The 21,712-nt window shown below is 42.3% G+C and overlaps 1 protein-coding gene across 1 annotated transcript in view; it reads right to left on the bottom strand.

The window, feature by feature from the left end:
* The window catches only part of Poln (DNA polymerase nu), a 100,418-nt gene extending 80,234 nt beyond the window's left edge, over positions 1 to 20,184 (bottom strand). The window contains exons 1-5 of the mRNA XM_048364509.1: positions 19,872 to 20,184; positions 9,331 to 9,410; positions 5,560 to 6,051; positions 4,939 to 5,141; positions 1,738 to 1,847 (exon numbers count right to left, since the gene is read on the bottom strand). Of these exons, the coding sequence (XP_048220466.1) occupies positions 1,738 to 1,847; positions 4,939 to 5,141; positions 5,560 to 6,051; positions 9,331 to 9,410; positions 19,872 to 20,010 (1,024 nt within the window). The 5' untranslated portion in view covers positions 20,011 to 20,184. The remainder of the gene's footprint in view (positions 1 to 1,737; positions 1,848 to 4,938; positions 5,142 to 5,559; positions 6,052 to 9,330; positions 9,411 to 19,871) is intronic.
* Positions 20,185 to 21,712: the final 1,528 nt, after the last annotated feature.

Here is a 21,712-nt window from a genome sequence, read left to right as displayed (position 1 = left end):
AGAAGTGAAAAGCCCAGGTCTGCCAATCAAATCTCCCCAGTGGGAAGAAAATGCCAGTAGCTGGAAAAGAAATGTTAGGCCGGGTGTGGAGGTGCACTCGTCTAATTTTTGTGCCCTAGAAACTAAGGCAGGATGGTGGGGTGTTCAGGACCAGCCTGGACTACATAATGAGACACTGGCTCAAAAACAAAACAAAACAAAACAAAATTAAAAAGTGCTATGGTAGGCTGCTAGCCTTGAGCAAAAAAACCTCAGGGACAGTGCCCAGGCTGAGTTTAAGTAGGACTGACACGTGCACACCTGTGCAGGCGTGAGCACACACACGCACACACACATGCACAAATTGCTAGGTAGATTTAATGGCACACACCTATAGTCTCAGATAAAGTCAAGAAGGTATAATAGATTTTGAATATCACTATGCTACAATTTAGGAACCTAGGCAATGACAACCAATAGATTCTAACAATAAATGATAAGCAACTAAGAGGTGTTATAGAACAAGTGGGGAAGTTCAAATACAAATTGGATTTCCAGAAATATGAAAAGATTACCTACGAGATTCTTTCTTTAAAATAACCAGCCAAAAGCCTGGCTGGAAGTGTGGCTCAATAGGTTAAGCCCTGAGTTCAAATCCAGGCATCAAAAACAGGAAAGAAAAGAAAGAAGAATCCCTTCGAGTCCATGAAAGAACAAGTGGAGAAAAATCATGATTCTCAGCAGTGCAGTAAAGCCTAAAGTCACACTTCCCATACAGCATGAGTCCTGTCATACTGGAGAAAAATCTAGCAATGTAAGCAATATTGTAAGATATTCAGACATTCAATTTCTCCTCATATGCACAGACGAACTCACTGGCGGAAAATGCTATGAATAAAAAAAGATGGTGAAGCCTTACTTTTTTTTTAGTTATTTTAAGAGCACGACTAGAAAAAAAGCCATCTGAATATAAGAAATGTATTGTTTTTCATGCTGAAACCCAGGCATATAGCTTTCCACACATCTGGACTATATGCTACAGAATAGTACTTCCGTGCTCCAAATCTCTGGCCAGTGCTGCTGTCTTCCTTTCTTATTTTTTGAAACATAGTCCAGTTATGTAGCCCAGGTAGTCCTTGAACTCATGATCCTTCTATCTGAGGCTCATGGGGTTGGGAATCACAAGCACATACCACCATGCCTGGCTCAAATGTGCTGTTTTTGATATCGGGTGTGATGAATTTTAAGACTAGCAAATTAAATGATATTTTGACACTTTTTTTTTTTGGCCAGTCCTGGGGCCTGAACTCAGGGCCTGAGCACTGTCCCTGGCTTCTTTTTGCTCAAGGCTAGCACTCTGCCCTTGAGCCACAGTGCTCCTTCTAGGTTTTTCTATATATGTGGTGCTGGGGAATCAAACCCATGGTTTCGTGTTGATGTTTATTTTTACTCTAGTCTACAGTTAAGTTCTTAGAAAGTTTATAAGCCATTTGTGGTAACAAGTCCCTTTCTTTTCTGATACCTTGTAGGTTAATTCTTTATTATTTTAAATACTAAAGGAATATAAATAGGTAATATTTCAAGCATAATCTGGACACATGAAGGGCAGTGCTTGCCCCTGCTTAGGGAAGGTGAGGTGTATATCCGCATTTGAATGGCCAGGAGCCCTGGAGTAAATGACAAGATGGCGCTGTCATTTCCCCACCCCAAGAGGAGGAGAAGAGCTAAACTGCAAAGTCAGCAAGTGCTGCCACTCACCATGCTTCCAACTGCGGTCACCACAGAGCTGCAGCACTGTCCTCACAAAGTCCTTAGCATTAAAACAAACAACAGGACATTTACATTTCAGTGTCTGAAAGAGCACATTCCTAGAAGACAGAAAGAAATCCACTTATTTAGACAGTAATTCTGAACTTTAAACTTAGAAAAACATTACCATTCCTCTACTGGTGGTTATTCTTTAGATTAACTAAAGAATCCTATGAGGTAAGTAACCTACATTCCTTTTTTTTTTTTTTTCTTTCTCCCTTCTCTCCTTCCCTCCCTCCCTCCCTCCTCCCTTCCTTTTGCCAGCGTGGGAGTTTCAACTCAAGCCCCTGTGCTTGCTCAGCTGGTACTCTACCACTTGAAGCACATTTCTAGCCTGGATTTTTGCTGGTTGTTTTGGAGATAGCCTCATGAAGTGCTTTGAACCTTGATCCTTCAGATTGAAGCTTCCTGAGTAGCTAGGATTTTAGTTGTGACCCACAGGCTGGCATTATTTCTTCTCTACATTTTATATTTAATGAAGCTGAAACACAGGGGCTACCTACCATGCTCCATAGCTTATCCCTGAGCAAAGCCCCAAAATCTGCAGAGAAAGGCCCGAGTTCCTGCACAGAACATACACACTCAAACCTGGGCCCTCACAGAGGCTCTGCAGTGTGTTCTCCCTAGAACACCCTCCAAACATTTCAGCCTCCTCAGTCTTACTGAGTCTCAGACTTTTGGCTGCTACACTTGCTCCTTTTTTTTTTTTTTTTTTGCCAGTCCTGGGCCTTGAACTCAGGGCCTGAGCACTGTCCCTGGCTTCTTTTTGCTCAAGGCTAGCACTCTACCACTTGAGCCACAGCGCCACTTCTGGCCGTTTTCTAGATATGTGGTGCTGAGGAATCGAACCCAGGGCTTCATGGATACGAGACGAGCACTTTACCACTAGGCCATATTCCCAGCCCCACTTGCTCCTTCTTGACCACCCTTCTCCCAAAGGTTTGCTACCTGCGCCAGTGCTGCTCTGAGGAAGCAGCAGCCCCTCTCCAGTCCTGTACTCCTGTCCACAAACCGACATAGAGGGGGTACCTTTGAGCTGTAATAAACTGAATGTTCTCCCATTGCCTCACAAGGTTCATGAATGTGGGATCATAGTTCACCTTTACCAGACACTGACCACATGGCAGGTTCCCCATTAGCACTGCCTTAACTCAGCGGAGCAACCCTGATCCTGGCAGGAGTGTCTATTAGCCAGGTACTTACCCATTGTATAGGAGAGGGGACCTCAACTGAGAAACTTACATCTAGTAACTGGCAAGGCTGGAGTCTGAGACCATATCTCCTTACTACCAGGTAACAAAGCCATCACACCATAAAACCCTTTCATGGTAATTGTTTATTAATACACTAATAAGGTTCTCTAGGGTGGGGGGAGGAAGAAACTAGGAGCACAAAGAGGTAGCACATAAACTTAGAGTTGGACCTTGCTTGCTTACTTTACAGACAATATCAGGCATTTTGAATTCTATATGACCTGACCTTGCTTTCCTTAAACAGGAAGACCAGGACGGTAGGCAGATCAAAGGACAAATAGCAAGACCTCAGGTCTTGGCCTACATAGAGTGACCAGGGGCACACAGTGGGAGAGATGAGGAGGGAGTAGGGACACCTGGAGCCCCCTGGCACTATACTACTGTTCTTGCTGAGATACAAGGGTCCTGGGTAAGGCAATCCAATCAGCTATGCGGCCTTCTGCTAGGAGGCAGGCAGACTGGCTGGAATTTTTCTTGGATAAAACAAGAGTGAAGGAGGATCTTGTAAAGTAAAAAGATTGAAATAGAATGTATCTTATAAGTCAATTATGTCACATTTTTTGAAAAGGTGGCTATAATTGTTTAAAGAAGCTAGGGGCCTGGAGTATAGCTCAGTAGCAGAATTCATGATTAGCATGCACAAGGCTCCAGGCTCAATCCCCAGCACTGTAAAAATAAATAAATTAAAATTAAAAAGCTAGATTTGGGTTTAAGAGACATTTGAAAGCTGGGCACCGGTGGCTCACACCTGTAATCCTAGCTACTCAGGAGGCTGGTATCTGAGGGTCACAGTTTGGTGTGCTAGCTGGTGTAGAGAAGTCTGTGAGATTCTTTTCTCCAATTAACCTCTAAAAAGCTGGAAATGGAACTGTGACTCAAGTGGTAGAGCTCTAGCCTTGAGCAAAAATGCTCAGGCACAGTGCCTAGGCCCTAAGTTCAAGCCCCAGGGCCAACACACACACACATACACACACACAGAGCATTTGAGTTGAAACTGAAGACTAATTCGACTCTTTAAGCCTGTTTCTCATCTATAAAATGGAATCAATAAGATCTAACACATAAAGAGAGCAGATATCTGAAAATATATTGCACAAGTATTTAATAAATTTATGCATATATTAATTAAATTATGTAAATCCATTTTGAATCCCAAAGATACTGTCATAGAGTTGGGAACATTGTGTCTAATATTATGGTACATAAGGCAATATTAGAATTAGATAATAATATAATTGTCCTGGAACTCACTAATGCTCATTCAATCAATAATAATACAGAATAAATATTAAATACCTATTCTGCAGCATTGTTCTTGGGGATACAAAAGTGAATACAACAATTCCTGCCCTCAGAGATCTCAGTCACACAGTAAATATGGAAGACACCTAGAGTGAGGTGGGAGAACTGTGAGGATGGGATCCTGTGTGGCATACTATCTTATGTAAGATGGAGTAACATCTTATCCAGGCGATTCAGGCAGGCCTGGCCAACAAGATCACATGTGACTGAAGACATGAAGGGCACAGTAAACAAAAAGTCTAGATGATGAGGGAAAGCTCTTTACAGAAGATGTTAATTACTAAATGTGGAGGAAGTTACAAAGTTAGAAAAAAGTTGGATCCAAGTAATTAAGCCTTTAGAGCCAAAATCCATTTACTGGAAACCAAACTAAAGCACCCCACAATGAAGCAAATGGGAAATGCAGGACGCAGGATCTTCTACAAGATGATTCAGATTAGAAGAGATGTGACCACCAAATGTTACATGTGGGCCTTTGTTGGGTTTCTGATCCCAGCAAATCGGCTGTGGAAGGACCTGCTTAGGTAATTTCTGAGGAGCACTGGGCTAAAGCAAGCATGTAAGCAGGAGTTGAGGAAACGAGTAGATCCCTTACCTGGCAAACAGACCATGTGCCTCTTGTTCTTTGCTCTGGATGGAAGGATGTTCTGTTTGTATGTAGATGTACTGGTCAGTGGACACAACGCCCTCCTCCAGACTACCACCGCAGGCTCCTGGGGGATCCAGAGGACCTCTGCTGTCTTCTTGATGACTCTTCAGTAACATCACAATTCCTTTAATGGAGGAGGCTGGAGAAACCTGTAAAAACACAGCACCACAAAGTACCAAAATTAAACATAGACAATACCTCTCACTAAAATGGCTAAAATAAAGAAGACTGAGAAATATTTGCAAGGAGGTAGAGACTGTGAAACACTTGCATTTTACTAGTGGCATACAAAATGCAGCATCCATTCCAGAAAGCAGCCTACATAATTTACCACTGGAGGGAGGGAAAGGCTCACAGTCTTATTTCTAGCTTCCCTGTCAAAATCAGAAAAGGAGCTTCCTTTTGTTGTTTTTTTTTTGAGATAGGGTCTCACTATGGTGTCTAGGCTAGTTTCAAACTCCTGTCTCAGTCTACCAAGTGCTGGACTACAGCATATGCCACCAAGCCCAGTGAAGGGGAGCTTCTCTTATGGAGCAAAATTAACAAAACCCATCCATGTTTACTAACCTGGTCAGCTGTTATCTGGGTGGATCCATCCTTATACATCAGAGTTACCACCAGGGCCACTGCCTGCTTGAGCATTTCCATCATCTGGCTTTTTGCCAAGTCATCCAAGTACCTAATATCACAAAACTGTCTTTGCAGCATTCTTGAGCATCTAGAGTTCTCAACCCTATTGGCATGCTCTTCTATTGTCATGCGTTTACTTATTTTCTCTGATGAACTACTACATGTATTATGTTTTCTTTTGCGATCCCTGCTTTCCTTGTTTCCATTATTTACGTTTTTCTTTAGGAAATGCTGTCTATTATATTCCATTTTCTGTATAACTGAAACTTCTTGATCCCACTGTGGAATTACACGGCTGGGAAGAGTCTGTGAGTTTGTGCTTTTCTGCATTTGGTCAGCAGAAAGCTGACCTGTGCGCTCAGTAATGGAGGACTGAGGAAAGAACTTGATGGATGCTCTTGATGTCTGGCTTGTTAAAGATTTAGAAGTCTGCAGAAAAACGGAAAGCATTTTGTTAGAATGTATTCACATCTCATAGAACATGACCTATGTTCTATTTCATTAAAACATGGAACAGCATAGAATAAATCTATAAATCAAACTAATTTCTGGTAAAATTGTCCAAGATAATGTGAGGATTTAAGCTTCACATTTCCTATGACCACTCTTTCTTGCCTGCCCTCCCTCCTCCCTCCCTCCCTTCCTCCCCCCCTCCCTCCTTCCTTCCCTTCCTCCCTCCCTCAAGATAGAACTTAGGACTTTGCACATTAGGCAAATAAATGCTTTACCACTAAGCCACACATCCAGTCATTTAACCATACTTTCCTTCTTTTTCTTAGTATACATTAGTTGAGCTGGGAGCCAGTGGCTCAAGCCTAATCCTAGCTAGCAAGCCATGATCTAAGGATCATGATTTGAAGCCAGCCCAGACAGGAAAGTCTGTGAAACTCTCATCTCCAATAAATCACACACAAAAAATCTTGACATAGAGCTGTGCCTCAAGTGGTGAAGTGCTAGCCTCGAACACAAACGCTCAAGGACAGTACCCAGGCCCTGGCCTCAAGACCTAGAACCCACACTACACACATACACACAAAAGTAGTTGTAGAAGGGGAATTTCACAGTAGACAATGCATCACAATCAACCTCACCCCTTCCCACTCTTCCTAAAACAATTTCAATAGGCTTCATGGTTCTTTTTTTATATGAAAACATAAATCGTTTTCATCGTTTTATCTTCATGCAAATAAACTACTGTCAGCCCTATTAATCCTCATGCACCTCTTTGTTAGCCACCCCCAGTACCTATCCCTACATCCAAGCCTGGTTTTTTTTTTTCTTCTGGTCATTCATTTTTGTTTTAGTTATAAAGTGACAGCACCAAAATTATTTTAAAATATGTTAACTGACGTATTAATTAAAGAACAAAGTGCAGATCAGTAGTGATGTCTTCTCATTCTGGTAATGAACAACATACTATTGGTGCATTCCTGTCTATTTCATTATAGGATTCGTTGACAGTATTACTTTGTCTTTAATATTTATTTCCAATTTTATAAGATGAAGACCTTTATTTAAACAAGTAATTTGAAATAATTTTGAAAAAAAGCTTTAACACTTGGCCATATGATGTGGAAATTTTAAAAATTTATACTAACTTTTTTTTTTCAATTGATGACCTTTTACTTTCTTTTTTTATTTCTCAAATTTTTATTATCAAACTGATGTACAGAGAGGTTACATTATCATACATTGGGCATTGGATACATTTCTTGTACCGTTTGTTGCCTTGTCCCTCATGCCCCCCTCCCTCCCTCCCTTTCCCTCCCCCCTATACTAACTTTTATTACAGAGAATTATATGTTTTTCAAGAACAGACTTTCAAGCATAAAATTTACAGAGTAAGAATTTGTGGAGGAGGATACAAGAAAAAGACTCAAGAAAAACGAGAAATCTAAGATTTCAGATGTTGCTCGCGTATTTTTTAGTATGATTATGGAAATCAAGTCGTCACGGTGTGGTTTTAATCACAGTGGATATATTTTAAGTTGGTATGCTGGTTTAAATACCAATATTAACAATATGTCAGAAATCACATCCTTTGCAAGTTTCTGAACTTGTGACAAGTATTTTAAATATCAACTTTAAAATATGTCAGGAAATCCATGGCTTCTCAAAAATCAAGTACCCATCCTATCCATACTAGAGACAGCTCTCCCACTGTCCCTATTTTGCAACAGGACATTTACGCTGAAATTATGATAAGCTGGGGCCTGAACACAGGTTTGCTCCAGAGTTCTTTCTCCTCACCACGAGGCACCTCCACCCATGTTCCCTACACAAGCTTTTCAGCAAAATGATCTCTTCTCTCTGATACTGTTTCCAGGCCTTTCTGACTACTTTTTCCCACTACTCCAAAGTTTTAAGCTGGGGCTGGGAATGTGGATTAGTGGTAGAATGCTTGCTTAGCATGCATGAAGCCCTGGGTTTCATTACTTAGTACCACATACACAGAAAAAGGCAGAAGTGGCACTGTGGCTCAAATGGTTCTAGTGCTAGTCTTGAGCAAAAGAAGCTCAGGAGCAGAGTCCAGAACCTGAGTTCAAGCCCCAGGACTGGCAAAAAAAAAAAAAAAAAAAGTTCTAAGCTATCTTTCCATTACCTTCCAAAATTTATCTCCATTTTTCTTTGACTCTATTTTTTTTTTTTGGGGGGGGGGGCCAGTCCTGGGCCTTGGACTCAGGGCCTGAGCACCAACCATCCCTGGCTTCTTCCCCCTCAAGGCTAGCACTCTGCCACCTGAGCCACAGCGCCCCTTCTGGCCGTTTTCCATATATGTGGTGCTGGGGAATCAAACTGGGAGCTTCATGTGTAGGAGGAAGCACTCTTGCCACTAGGCCATATTCCCAGCCCTTCTTTGACTCTATAAATGTGGGATCTTCAAACTAGCCAACTCCTAATCATCCACTAGATCTCATTGCAGATACAATTTTGATACTTCAGAAAGACTACCCAAACTCTTGTCTCTCCACTCAAAACAATCAAATTAAAACAGTATAAAGTTTAAGTTATATGGCTCTCTTCTTCCTAGAGCACTGAACTCAGGCCTGCTTTGGCACATAACACATATTATGGCACAGATTTGTGTGGTATGTCTCTGTCTTCCCATTCCCTGAACCAAATCAAACTCTATTGCTTCTGGAGAACACAAACTCTGTGTGTGTGTGTATGCACACGCACACACACATGTTGGATGATGCTCTACCACTTACGCCATACCTGCAGTCTAGCTATTTTGCTGCTTCACCAAAGATCAGTCTTCTGGACTTTTCTGCCACTGCTGGCTTCAAACCAAAGTCATTGGATCTTAGCCTCATGAGCCAATGGTGCCAACATCTTTTTTATTTATTATTATTATTTTTTATTTTATTTTATTTTATTTATTTATTTATTTTTTGGCCAGTCCTGGGGCTTGGACTCAGGGCCTGAGCACTGTCCCTGGCTTCTTTTTGCTCAAGGCTAGCACTCTGCCACTTGAGCCACAGCGCCACTTCTGGCCATTTTCTGTATATGTGGTGCTGGGGAATCGAACCCAGGGCCTCATGTATATGAGGCAGGCACTCTTGCCACTAGGCCAGATCCCCAGCCCCCCAACATCTTTTTTAAAAAACCATTTAATATATGTGTGTGTGTGCGTGTGTGTACATATGTATGTATGTATTTGTTAAACAAATAAGGTTTAGAATTATTCTATTTGCAATGATTTACCTTTCTTTCTAGTGTTTGATTCATCCCATTTTGAATTATTGCTGAATACTCAACACTGGGTTTGCTGGTCATATCTGCAGCTTTAAAAACAACCAAAATGTAAGATATTAAACACACTGAAATATAAATCATTCAATTAACTAAATATCGAAAATATCCTCTATAATCATGCTATGTGCTCACCATTAACTCTTTAAAAAGCTGTAATAAATAAATTTCACAACCAAAATGCAAAGGACCTTTGCCATAAGTCGACATATAAAGCATCTTCAAATTAACTGGAGACAGATCTATTTAATTATGAAACACTTACTTAAGATGATGAATTGGCATTTACATTTGAACATTTGATTCTGAAAACACAAATCTGACACTTTATAGAAACCTGATAAGTATTAAAGGTTTATTTAGACTTTGTTTTAATTTTAATAAGCAGTGAGATGGAAGCAGGATTTGATCCCAAGCAGTATGACTTAGAGGTCTGTGTCCTCTGGAGATGCAACAACCACATGGGGAAAAGCACATGGGGAAAAAGATTTCCTCTACAACAGAAAACTGACTAAAGATAAACCTAACAATCAAGGCACCAGACTCTCAATATGGAAACTCAGAAAGGCTATTTGTATGTGCTGATCCTGGGGCTTGAACTCAGGGCCTGAATAGGTCTTATCACTGATACTTGGACTGCAAACATAATTTGTTATTGAAAGGAAGGGGAACGCTCGTGCACTGCATTTTGGAAAACAATGATCTAATACTTATTAAAATTAAAAATGCACACATCAAGGAAGTGGTGGCTCATACATGTAATCTTAACTACTCAAGTAGCTGAGATCTGAGGGCCAAAGTTCAAAGTCAGCCTGGGCTGGAAAGTCCATGAGACTCTTATTTCCAATAAATTACCAAAAAAAGCTGAAGTGCAAGCCTTGAGCAAAAAGAAGCTCAGGGACAGTGCCCAGAGCCCGAGGTCAAGCCCCAGGACCAGCAAAAAATAAAAACAAAAACTGCACAGACCACTCTTGGGAACTGAGAGGAGTGGCCCCAAGGGAGCACAGATGTGACTCTGAGAATGCTAATAATGTGGTCTCCTAAGCTGGGTTCAAGTCTACCAAACTATATATATAAACTAAATGCGGAGATGTGTGTGTGTGTGCGTGCTTATATATATAAGCTTATTGTGAGAGAAAACTTCAATGAAACAGGAATAAGCATACATCAATCACTTAACCAAACGATCTCACTTTTAGCTATTTGTTTCATAGAAATATATGCAATAGTAAAGAGGTTTAAGCAAATATTTATGGCAGTATTGCTCATTATGGCAAAGGAATCAAAGCAGATACTAATCAAGAAGGAAAGGGATGAGTAAATTTACACAATATATTATTAGTGACTTACAGCTGTATCAGTAGACTGAAGACTGACCACATTTTTGAAAACAGTGACCAAATTCTCTGTTTGTGTACATGAAGGTGCTACCCATATATACTGTGGACTGGGTTCCCACTCTGTGATGGTTTGCACCTGGAGTGGAGGAGGCTAGAGTAGGCCTGAGAAGAAGCTAGATATGGCCTAGTGGCAAGAGTGCTTGCCTCCTACACATGAAGCTCTCGGTTCGATTCCCCAGCACCACATATATGGAAAACGGCCAGAAGGGGCGCTGTGGCTCAGGTGGCAGAGTGCTAGCCTTGAGCGGGAAGAAGCCAGGGATGGTTGGTGCTCAGGCCCTGAGTCCAAGGCCCAGGACTGGCCTCCCCCCACCCCCCACCCCACCAAAGAAAAGATGTAGTCCTCAAAGCCTGCTCTGGGCCCCGCTAGCCCTGTAGAGGTGTTCTGTTGAGGGAGCTGGGCCTATATAGGCAGCACCAACTCATCATTGAATATATCACTCCCAGGGAGTAGATGTTCACTGGGCAGAGAAGCTCTATGTCTTGGCTGGGGATGTAACTCAATAGAACAGTGCTTGCCTACCATGTGCAAGGCACTAGGTTCTGTCCCTAGCACTGGAAAAAAAAAAAAGGGCTAAGCAACGCAATCAAGATGAAAATCTCTTGATGGAGATAGTAGCAGTAAAGTCAGGCATTGGTGACTCATGCCTGCAATTCTAGCTACTCGGGAGCCTGAGATCTGAGGCTCATGGCTTGAAGCCAACCGGGGAAGGAAAGGCCATAAGACTCTTATCTCCAGTTAACCACTAAAAAGCAACTGTGGCTCAAGTGGTAGGGCACTCTCCTCGAGCCCAAAAGCTCAAGGATAGCACCCAGGTCCTGATTTCAAGCCCTAGGACCAGCACAATAAATAAAATTTGAGAAGGCAGGTCTACATCAGGAGCAGCCACCAGGGGGGGCTACGACTGTGGGTGGGCACTGCGTCACAGGGGACCTGGGCATCTGCAGGGCTCACTGTGGAACACAACCTGCTACTCAGATCATGCGCTTCAGACATGGTCTGAAGTCCCTGCAGGGTCTGGCGGGCCTCTTCCTCATAGAAGGGTTAAAGGAATGAGCCACCTGTGGTCACTGCAGCTGAACTCAGAGAGCAGATGACATCTAACATTTATCTCCCTCCGCTATTGCCACTCGAAGGTCCCCACCTGGCCTAGCACTCTGATGCTCTAGGTAGCTTACTGACCATGTGTCTCAACTACTCATCCCTATTCAAAGATTGGATGTTTACCAGAGAAAGAGCTAAGGTAGCCCTGGCAAGTGGGAACACCGTGTTCTTGGCCCAGGCAGAGCCCATGTGTCAGCACTGGGACAGTGCAGGACAAGGACTAGCAGTGTGAACTGGCCACGTCATGGAGCCAATGTGCTTGTTTCCTGTGTTTGCCTATCCTCTGTGGTAGATGCTTTCAGGGGGGAAGTGCCTCACACCCATCCCATAGACCTATCCATATGACTTGCCTCAACAACTCCCAATCTTTCTTATTCCAAGCCCTGGTCAGCTATGGGAGCCACTCACACTGCTCACAGTCCTGATGTTCTCTGAAACTCAAGTGCACTCCCCATTTGTCTCTTGGACTTCCCCTCAATGTATCTTCCAGGTCTGCCCAAATCAGACTGAGGTGCCTCCAACTAGTTTTTGGCTTTCGCCACATACCGAGATGACCCGTTTTGAACCAAGCTCAATGCTTTCCCCTCTTCTCGCTGGTCTGAAGCAGGTTCCCCTCCTCCCTACAGATACCAGGGCCAGCACTTATGCAGTGATGGGAGCCTGGTCACCCGCTCAGGTATCCTGGTTGTGCCTGGTGGCCTGTTTGTATCTAGCGAACTGCTTCCGACTTAGAATGGGTTGCTGCATGCCTTCCTCTTGATGGTCTGACAGAACCATCTTCATAGTCACTTCAGTCTCTACCAGGAGCCAGTATCATGGTAGGAGGCTTTTGTTACTTTAATTACACTTTTTTCTGCAGATGGCATTGCCTGGCTTAAGGTCCCACCTGACTTGTCAGTACCTAATGTGAGTTAGGATCCTCCCAGTCTTCTGAATCCTTTCGATCTGGGAGTCAGCACTGCCTTCAGCCCATTCTAGTCTGTTGCTATTAGTTTGCTGTCCTGGCTGTGAAAGGCAGTTGAAGCTATGCACTTGGGCTTCCTAGTCCTGGCATTTCTCATGCTATAGACCAAGTTGATGAGGTCTGGATGGGGGGTGTGTGTGGTGTTCTTCTAACGAACCTGACCCCCTGTAGAGCCATTAGGAGGAGAAAATCCAGACCAAGGTCCCAAGTTCCTATGTCCTGACTGGTGATATGAATTCAAGTTACCTAGTATCCACGTCATACTGGACTCTGCGTGACTGTCTCTAAAATGTTTCTAATATGCACAATGAAGGCACCGGGGTAAATGGCAGAGGTCATTTGGAGGAAATAGTCTGGGGCAGTGACTACAACATAGTCTCTCTCCCTTGGACCTTGCTCTCCTCCAGCTATTGCCTACATGGTTGTACACAGTCTGCTCCTGACCAGAACCAACTGGCTTCTCTTTTAGGATCTTACCCTCCCCCCTGTTACCAGGAAGCATCACAGAGGACAGAGCACCACTGGGACCCACAGTGAAATAGGTCTCTGGCCCCATGGCAGCACTGGCTATTGCTTTGGTAAACTGAGTGTCCAGAGAACCTCTCACAAAATACTGATCTGCTGACTTTCCCAGCCGTAATGTGCTCAAGCAAGGCCACATCTTAGACGTGTTAGCCCTCTCTCTCCATCACTACGGCAGTGGAGAAAAGGCCTAACGTTTCTGCCCAACCCAATGTGCACTATTTCCTGCGGGGCATGAAGGTCCTGAGAGGATCTCCCTGGATCACTCCTGATGTCCCCGAGTAAACACTCCCTGACCCAGCTGTAGTTTGAACCATCTTGAGCTAGCACTGGACTGTCCATCCCACGTGTCCTCTTCCTAGGACACGCTTGCACAGTCTGGCAAGCTCCTGCGGTGCTTGTGCCAGCTACCCATTGCTCCTTAGCTACAAATTCAGCCCTTATCACTGCAATGCCGCAGCCAGATGCCACCAAGCTTTGTCAGCAGAGGGTGCTGGAGGGTCACCGCCTGAGGAAGGGATTTCCCTAAGTGGTGGCTATCGAGCTGGAGGCTTCCCAGGCAACTCTTCACAAGCACAGCTGCCAGCCGTTCACGAAGTGACTGACACGTTCATGACCGCTCAACAAGGCTAAATTGCAGCCTTGGGGGGCGTGACGTCTCCAGATCAAGCACGCTATTATTCTCCCTACTTCGGGTCTGCTTCATGGATCTTTTAGCATTCTCTCTACCCCTTGGTGACTAAGCCCACATCTAGTTAACCATACTTTAAACATTCTCTGTTCACACTGCTCTGTCCTTTCGGCCCTGCTCCCTCAACAGATCAGTACTGCTTGGCTAGGTGGCTATGACTTAATGGTCAGGAGGGAGGAGGCGACAGCAAACAATTTTATATAAAATGAAATATATGTGAGTGTACATAAAACATTTCAAGAAAAACGTGGAATTATAGACTTTTAAAATTTTTTCCTAAAGTATTACAAATGAAGGAGAAAGCATGACTTAATTTTCCAAGACAAAAAGGGCAGGGGCAACTAGGTAGGCATATGCCATGATATATCAACTCTCACACTGATTGTGGTAAAGTAACCAAGAATCTTAAGTTTTGCAATACAATAAACATTGTTTATCTAATAAGGGACAAAATTCTTGTCTAGGCTAAATGATACAAAAATAAGAATGGTGGGGCCCTGCAAACATTACTGCTGTCATTTCTTTTTTAATTTGAAGTAGTCTAAAATGGTTTCTTCCATACAAGGACAAATTGCACCAAGATGCTTAAAAAAAAAAATCAATTGTCTCCAGCTAGTCCCTGTTTAGGTTCAATTTAAAAAAATAAAAAAGCATCATTCCAATGCCACAGCCTAAAGAATGGAAGAAACCTTCCATCCTGAAGCTGGAAAGACCTCCAGAAGCCAGTGGCAGTGGGTGCTTCCACGTCACAGGGCTTGAACTAACACGGCCCTTGTGGTTGCTTCTTCCTGTCGCTCACTGGGATGCCCACGTCAGTAGGGTGCAGCTGGTAGCCTGAGCAAGGTCCAGAGAAAAGGGTTTCTGGGCTCCTCCAAAGTCCAAGATGGCCAAACCTCCAGAATCAGCCCTGTGGAGGAATCTTGGTCCAGTGAAATTGAGGATCTTCGCAGCAAAAAGTTTATTGGGATGTGCTCCTGGGGCCAGGACCGAGACAGGGGAAGTTGAAAGGTGATATATTCCAACAAATACCTCAGTGAATACCACTGGAGAATGCCCCTGGATGGCACAGACACGGATAGCTTTAGTGTGTGTGTGTGTGTGTGTGTGTGTGTGTGTGTGTGTAGGTGCTAGGGTTTATTTATTTATTTTTGGCCAGTCCTGGGCTTGGACTCTGGGCCTGAGCACTGTCCCTGGCTTCTTTTTGCTCAAGGCCAGCACTCTGCCACTTGATCCACAGCGCCACTTCTGGCCATTTTCTGTATATGTGGTGCTGGGGAATCGAACCGAGAGCCTCATGTCTATGAGGCAGGCACTCTTGCCACTAGGCCATATCCCCAGCCCCAGGTGCTAGGGTTTAAACGCAGGTCCTGACCCCTTGCTAGGCTTTGTCACTCATGCCTGGTGTTACACAACTTAAACCACACCTCTGGTTCCTGCTTTTTGCCAGTTAATTAGTGACAGCATCATAGATTTGTCTGGCTGGCTGGCTTCAAACCAAGATCCTCAGATCTCAGCCTCCTGAGAAGCTAGGATGACAGGCCTGAGCCAATGGTACCCACAGACAGCTATAATTCTAATGAAAAGAGATGTGGGCAAAAATATAAAAGGCACATAATTAACATGAGTTCACTAAGAAGAGAGCTCAACAAGCAAGAAAAAGCCTAAATTTTATATAAAATGATAAATGTAACAATATGTTTTTTTTTTTTAATGTGAGATTATAGATGCCAGAGTGTGACATTTTGTAATGCTTGGACAAAGGGGCTTGGTGCACACTAGGCAAATATCTACACAAACTGCACCCTCCAGCCCTGGACTTCAGTTTAAAAAAAAAAAAGGTTCCTAAACCAGGCACCAGTTGCCTGTAATCCTAGCTATTCAGGAGGCTGAAATCAGAGGACTGTGGTTCAAAGTCAATTCAGGCAGGAAAGTCTGTGAGACTATCTCCAAGAAATTACCAAAAACGCTGGAGGTGGAGCTGTGGCTCAAGTGGTAGAGCGCTAGTCTTGAGCAAAAGAAGCTCAGGGACAGTACCCAGCCCCTGAGTTCAAGCTGTAAGACTGGAAACAAAAAAAAAGTATAAATAAAGAGATGTTGGGGAAACATAAAAAAAAATGTTGAGCAAAGTATTTACAACATACATGATAGTAAAATCCTTCATTTGTTGTCTGTAGACAGCTCTTACAAAATAGTATGAGCTAAGTTCATAAATCAGCCTGCCATGTCGACATGCAAGATGAACGGAACATTTAAGTCTGCCTTCCAAGAACTCAAAATGCACCAAGACTTAAGAGCATTACACAATCAAGCGGCTACCTTGTATGTGTTTTATAAACTGGGTTTCACATCAAGCAAATGCAGAAGCAAAGAAAATTGGCCATGAAGACAAATGACTGCAGAACCTTGAAAAACATTACCCTTGTGAACAAAGGGTAAAGACAAAAAGGTACAGGGCAGAGAGAGAAAAGTGCCATGTATCTGGAGATCATAGTCAAATTGGCATGGAACACTAAGATGGATGGAAAAGAGTAGAACATATGACTAAAAAGGGAGGGCTGGAGGCAGGCCATGGTGCAAGTCTCGCGGAGAACAAGGAAAACAAATGAGCTAACTCTAGACTGTGCAAAGGTGGCAAAGGAGCAAAGGCGCAATCGAGAGGGCACTACTCTAGTCTCCATGAAGAGGGAGGCCCTGAATGAGGGCAGTGGCAGCTACAACTAAAACCTAAGGCCTTTTAGGGTCTGGTAACTGAGTAGGTAGAAAGTTTTTGTTTGACAGATATAAAAATATCCTTATAATCCTAATTAGAATAATCATTCATTTAGTTTTATGTCCTGGAAACTATAGAATATTTCCACTAAGATAATAAGAAGAGTTCATATTAATTAACTGGATTGGGGGGGGGTGGGGCTTGAACTTTTGGGGCCTGGGCACTGTCCCTGAGCTCTTCAGCTCAAGGCTAGTACTCTACCACTTTGAGCCATAGCACCACTTCCGGTTTTCTGGTAGTTAACTGGAGATAAAGGTCTCACAGACTTTCCTGTCCTGGCTGGCTTTGAACCCTGACCCTCTGATTTCAGCCTCCTGAGTAGTTAGGATTACAGGCATGAGCCACCAGTGCCCAGCAATTAATTTGACTTTAACAAATACTTCAGTTGTTTGTTTGTTTGTTTGTTTTTTGTAAGCAGTACTGGGATTTGAATTCAAGGTTTTTGATCTACTACTGGAACCATACCTCCAGACTTTTTAGTTATTTTTCAGATCATGTGTCCACTTTTTGCCTGGGCTAACTTCAGACTGTAATCCTCCTATCTACAACTTCCCTGAAGCTAGGATTTAAAGATGTGTACTATCACATCCTGTTTATTAAGGTTTCATAAACTTTTGCCTGGGCAGGTCTCTAAACACCATCTTCCTAATCTCTACCACTCCATAGCTAGGATTATGAACTTGAACTTTAATCTGTAATTGGTAGAACTTTGAGTAAAAAAGCATGGAACAATGCCCAGGCCCTGAGTTCAAGCTCCAGAACTGGCAAAAAAGAAAAAAATAAATGTATTACAAGACAACACCACACTGGCTTCTAAGTCCAAGAAGTTAAAATTAAAAAGGAATAAACACATGCTTAAAAAGTTAATTTCTAGATACTGAAACAAAAAGACATAAATACATTAATCATATGCATAATCCTCAGCTGACCTAGAAACTGCTCCCTAGTACCTACCAAACACCTCTGTCATTACCCCTCAACAATAAAGTAATAAAAATTTAAATTAAGTAAGACCAATTCTGAATAGAAAGGTGTGCAAGTTAAGATACAGTCACACAAAAGTAAATACAATAGCTGAAAGAACAAAGAGTAAGTTTATTTTCTTTCATGTTTTGAGGTAAAAGGTCTCAGTAGGTACAGCTATTTTCACGAAGGGTGACAGGCTGAGGGTCCTTCTGGAATGTTGTTCCACAATCTGCTAAGATGAGTCATTCTGGGTTCCAACTGGTAAGAAGGAAAAGGGCCAGGGAGGAAGTATTTTGCTGTGTTCAGGCCTTCCCTGGAACTAGGATACAATACTTGACCTCAAACAAACGCCACTGACAGGAATCTGGCCATGGGGTCATTTCTGATGCAATGAGACTGAGCTATGCCTTGTCCAGATATGTGCTGAGACTGTTACTTGGCTACTTTAGGCTTCCCCTTACTGTAGCTGGGATGACAAGCATGCTCAGCAATGCCCGGCAATTTTCTGTTGAGATGAAGTCTCACAAGACTTGTCTTCCTGGACTGGCCTAGTACCTCCAGTCTCCCACACAGCTTAGGACAGCAGGCACATGCCACTGCACTCAACTACCCACCAGGAGGGCTGTCAAACACACTTTGTCCTCGAACTGTGATCTTTATTTTCAGCTCTCCAAATAACTACAATTACAGGCATGAGCCACTGGCTCCTGACTTGTTAAACTATAAGTAAAGCCAGGTATAGTGGCATGTACTTGTAACCAGAGCACTCATGAGGCTAAGACAGGCATAGCATAAGTTCAAGGCAACCCTGGACTAATAGACCTCCAGCACCAGCGGGGTCTACACAGTGAGAGCCTGACTAAAAACAAATAACCTAGGCCAGTAAGATGTAGACTGCATGTCTAACACTTCTTAGTATGTCAGAGTGAACAAATGGGAATAAAATTAAATTTAAAGTATTTAGATTTAAATAAGTATTTTTACTAAACCATTATGAATTGCTAAATACATAGTCCAAAATTTGTATTGCTCTATTAGTGATTCCTATTATAATGTAGCATATAAACAACATAAGCCTGAATTTGTGAAGAGATTGAAAGGTTAAGTGCTACCTGAATGTAGTGGCCAATACCCATAATCTATGTACTCAAAAGGTAGAGATCAGGAGGGTTACAGCTGGAAGCTGCAAATACCCAGGCATGGTAGTGCATGCCTGTAATCCCAATGATGCATGCAGGATGCCATAGGGAGGAAAATCACAGACTAGGTCTAACTTGAAGGGAGCGGGGATACAAGCCTCTACCCAAATAAGAAAGCAAAAAGAGGCTGGGATGTGGCTCAAGTGGTAGAAGGCCTAAATCCTAAGTTCAAATACCAATACTGCCAAAAAAAAAAAAAAAAAGCTAATATCTGGCAATACTATCAACGGTTTCACATAATTTCATTACTTATTAGATTAATGATTTATAACTTCCTCTGTAAGAAAGACTACAACTGATCCAGACGTGCAAATCCAGAATAAAACTTGTTTTGCTACTAGCAAAACAATGTTCTGATGTTACAAACATTCCAGCCACACTTCTGACTACACATCAGCACTTTCACTATAATATTACCTATCATAAACCTATCCAGATATATCCACTGGTCTTTGAGGTTTATCCACTTTTGTGGCAGTATAATAGTGTCAAAACACTTCTCATGTGCTCCACATAATAGCAAATGTTAGGTGCTGATGCAATGATGAGAGCCAAATGACAGGCAATGGGAAAGAGCTCACTGCTTTTGGAAATACTTAAATACTAATCTAATGGAATGTTTGACTGAAATGTCTGACACAAGGAAGAGTGTGTTTTAGTTTTAAAGTACCACTAGTAATAGATTGGGAAATCCAGGAATCAGAGTCAGTACTCACTTGACAGTAAACAGGGTGGGACTAAGTTTCCCATTTATAGGCCTGGGACAGCTCTACAAAAATAAAATTCTATTTTCAATTCTTATTCTATTTTTCAATTATTAAACTTAAAAATTATTAAAGGTAATAAAAGATGGAAGGATTCAGAAAACTTACTTACTCTTTGTATTCTCTCCCCAGTTCTTAGAATCCACTAAATCACCTGAACGTATAGCAGACATAATCTTCTGAGCAACACTGGAAAGAGGTGTCTCACTGACGTCAAAGCCTACACATGCCTCATAATTTTCCATTTTCATAAGGTCCTAGATGTAAAATTAACATAAGGTAAATATTCATATTACCTTTGGAATGTCAAAATAATAAATACCATTAGTTGGAAAACTAATGTACTGAGAACTTCATTTTTAAGTCTGTATTAATAGCCACAATAAATAGGTTTTAATCATCTCATAATACAAAAAAGATAGCAAAAAAAACCCTCATATACACACAGCCAAAGGCTCAATATTAGGAGATTATGGTAAACTGAGAATTTATTTTCTAGTTACTTAGTTATAAAGTAAGCAGTACTCAGTTAAAAAATGGCAATTAACCTCCAAGTGTACAAATCTGCCATCATTGCACTGTTCAACCCTAATGGACACCTGAACTAATAAGGTGAAAGTCAGAATAGACCAAGCACCTGGTCACACAGCTGATACATGAGAGAAGAAAAACTTACATGTTCTAGCCCAAGATAAAATGGGGGTGGGGGGAGGGAATGCTACTTAAGCTGATAACTAAATCTTAAAATGTATTGCTAAAAGGTTTTAATACACTAAAATTCCCTTCATAAAAATAAAAATTTAGCTGGGTGTCAGTGGCTCATCCTTATAATCCTAGCTACTCAGGAGGCTGAAATCTGAGGATCATGATTTGAAGTGGGCTTCATGTATGCTTCAAGTATGCAAGGCAAGCACTCTACCACTAGGCCATCCATACTCCCAGCCCCGGGTGTGAGATTCTTATCTACAATTAACCACCAGAAAAACAGACGTGGCACTATGGCTCAAAGTGGTGGCCACCAGCCTTGAGCAAAAAAGCTCAGGAGTAGCACCCAGGCTGAGTTCAAGCACCACAACCAACAACAAAAAAGTAAACACTTGGGCTGGGGATATAGCCTAGTGGCAAGAGTGCCTGCCTCGGATACACGAGGCCCTAGGTTCGATTCCCCAGCACCACATATGCAGAAAACGGCCAGAAGGGGCGCTGTGGCTCAAGTGGCAGAGTGCTAGCCTTGAGCAAAAAGAAGCCAGGGACAGTGCTCAGGCCCTGAGTCCAAGGCCCAGGACTGGCCAAAAAAAAAAAGAAGAGTAAACACTTAACAGATACAATAGCTGGTAAACTTTATTTATTGTTAGTCCTGGGTCTTGAACTGAGAGCCTGGAAACTGTCCCTGAGCTTTTTGGGCTCAAGCTAGTATTCTACCACTTGAGCTACAGCTCAATATCTGGCTTTTTGGTGGTTCATTAGGCAAGAGTTTCAGGGACTTTCCTGTCCCAGCTGGCTTTAAAACATAATCTTCAGATTTCAGCCTCCTGAGTAACTAGCATCACCACCACCACCCTGCTAGTAAATGTTTTGCCCAATGGATTACAAAAATTGGCAGTAGTGTTACTTAAACATGCCCATTTCCAATAGTGATAGCTGAAAACGCTAATTATCTACAACAAACACAAGAAATATTCTAGAAGTTACCTGAAACTCACCTGGGATTTAACACAGGCCTAATATAAACTAGGCTATAAAGGAGCATTTGATCTAGTAACTGACAGTCAAACTTCAAACTCGCAATTTCTAACCATCCAAATACTACACTAATATCCTATATTAAACCTAACATTTAAGTAGTCTCATCCCTAAGAAATTAAAACATGCACATGCACAACCCTTTAACCACTTTTAGGTAACCTTAAATTTCACATTTCATTTTTGATGTGAAAATTTGCAAAAAAAGTA

The sequence above is a fragment of the Perognathus longimembris genome, chromosome 16 (assembly GCF_023159225.1).
Source record: "Perognathus longimembris pacificus isolate PPM17 chromosome 16, ASM2315922v1, whole genome shotgun sequence".
Taxonomy (NCBI): domain Eukaryota; kingdom Metazoa; phylum Chordata; class Mammalia; order Rodentia; family Heteromyidae; genus Perognathus; species Perognathus longimembris.
The sequence above is the reverse complement of the archived record's forward strand: the minus strand, read 5'-3'. Positions and strand labels throughout refer to the sequence as shown.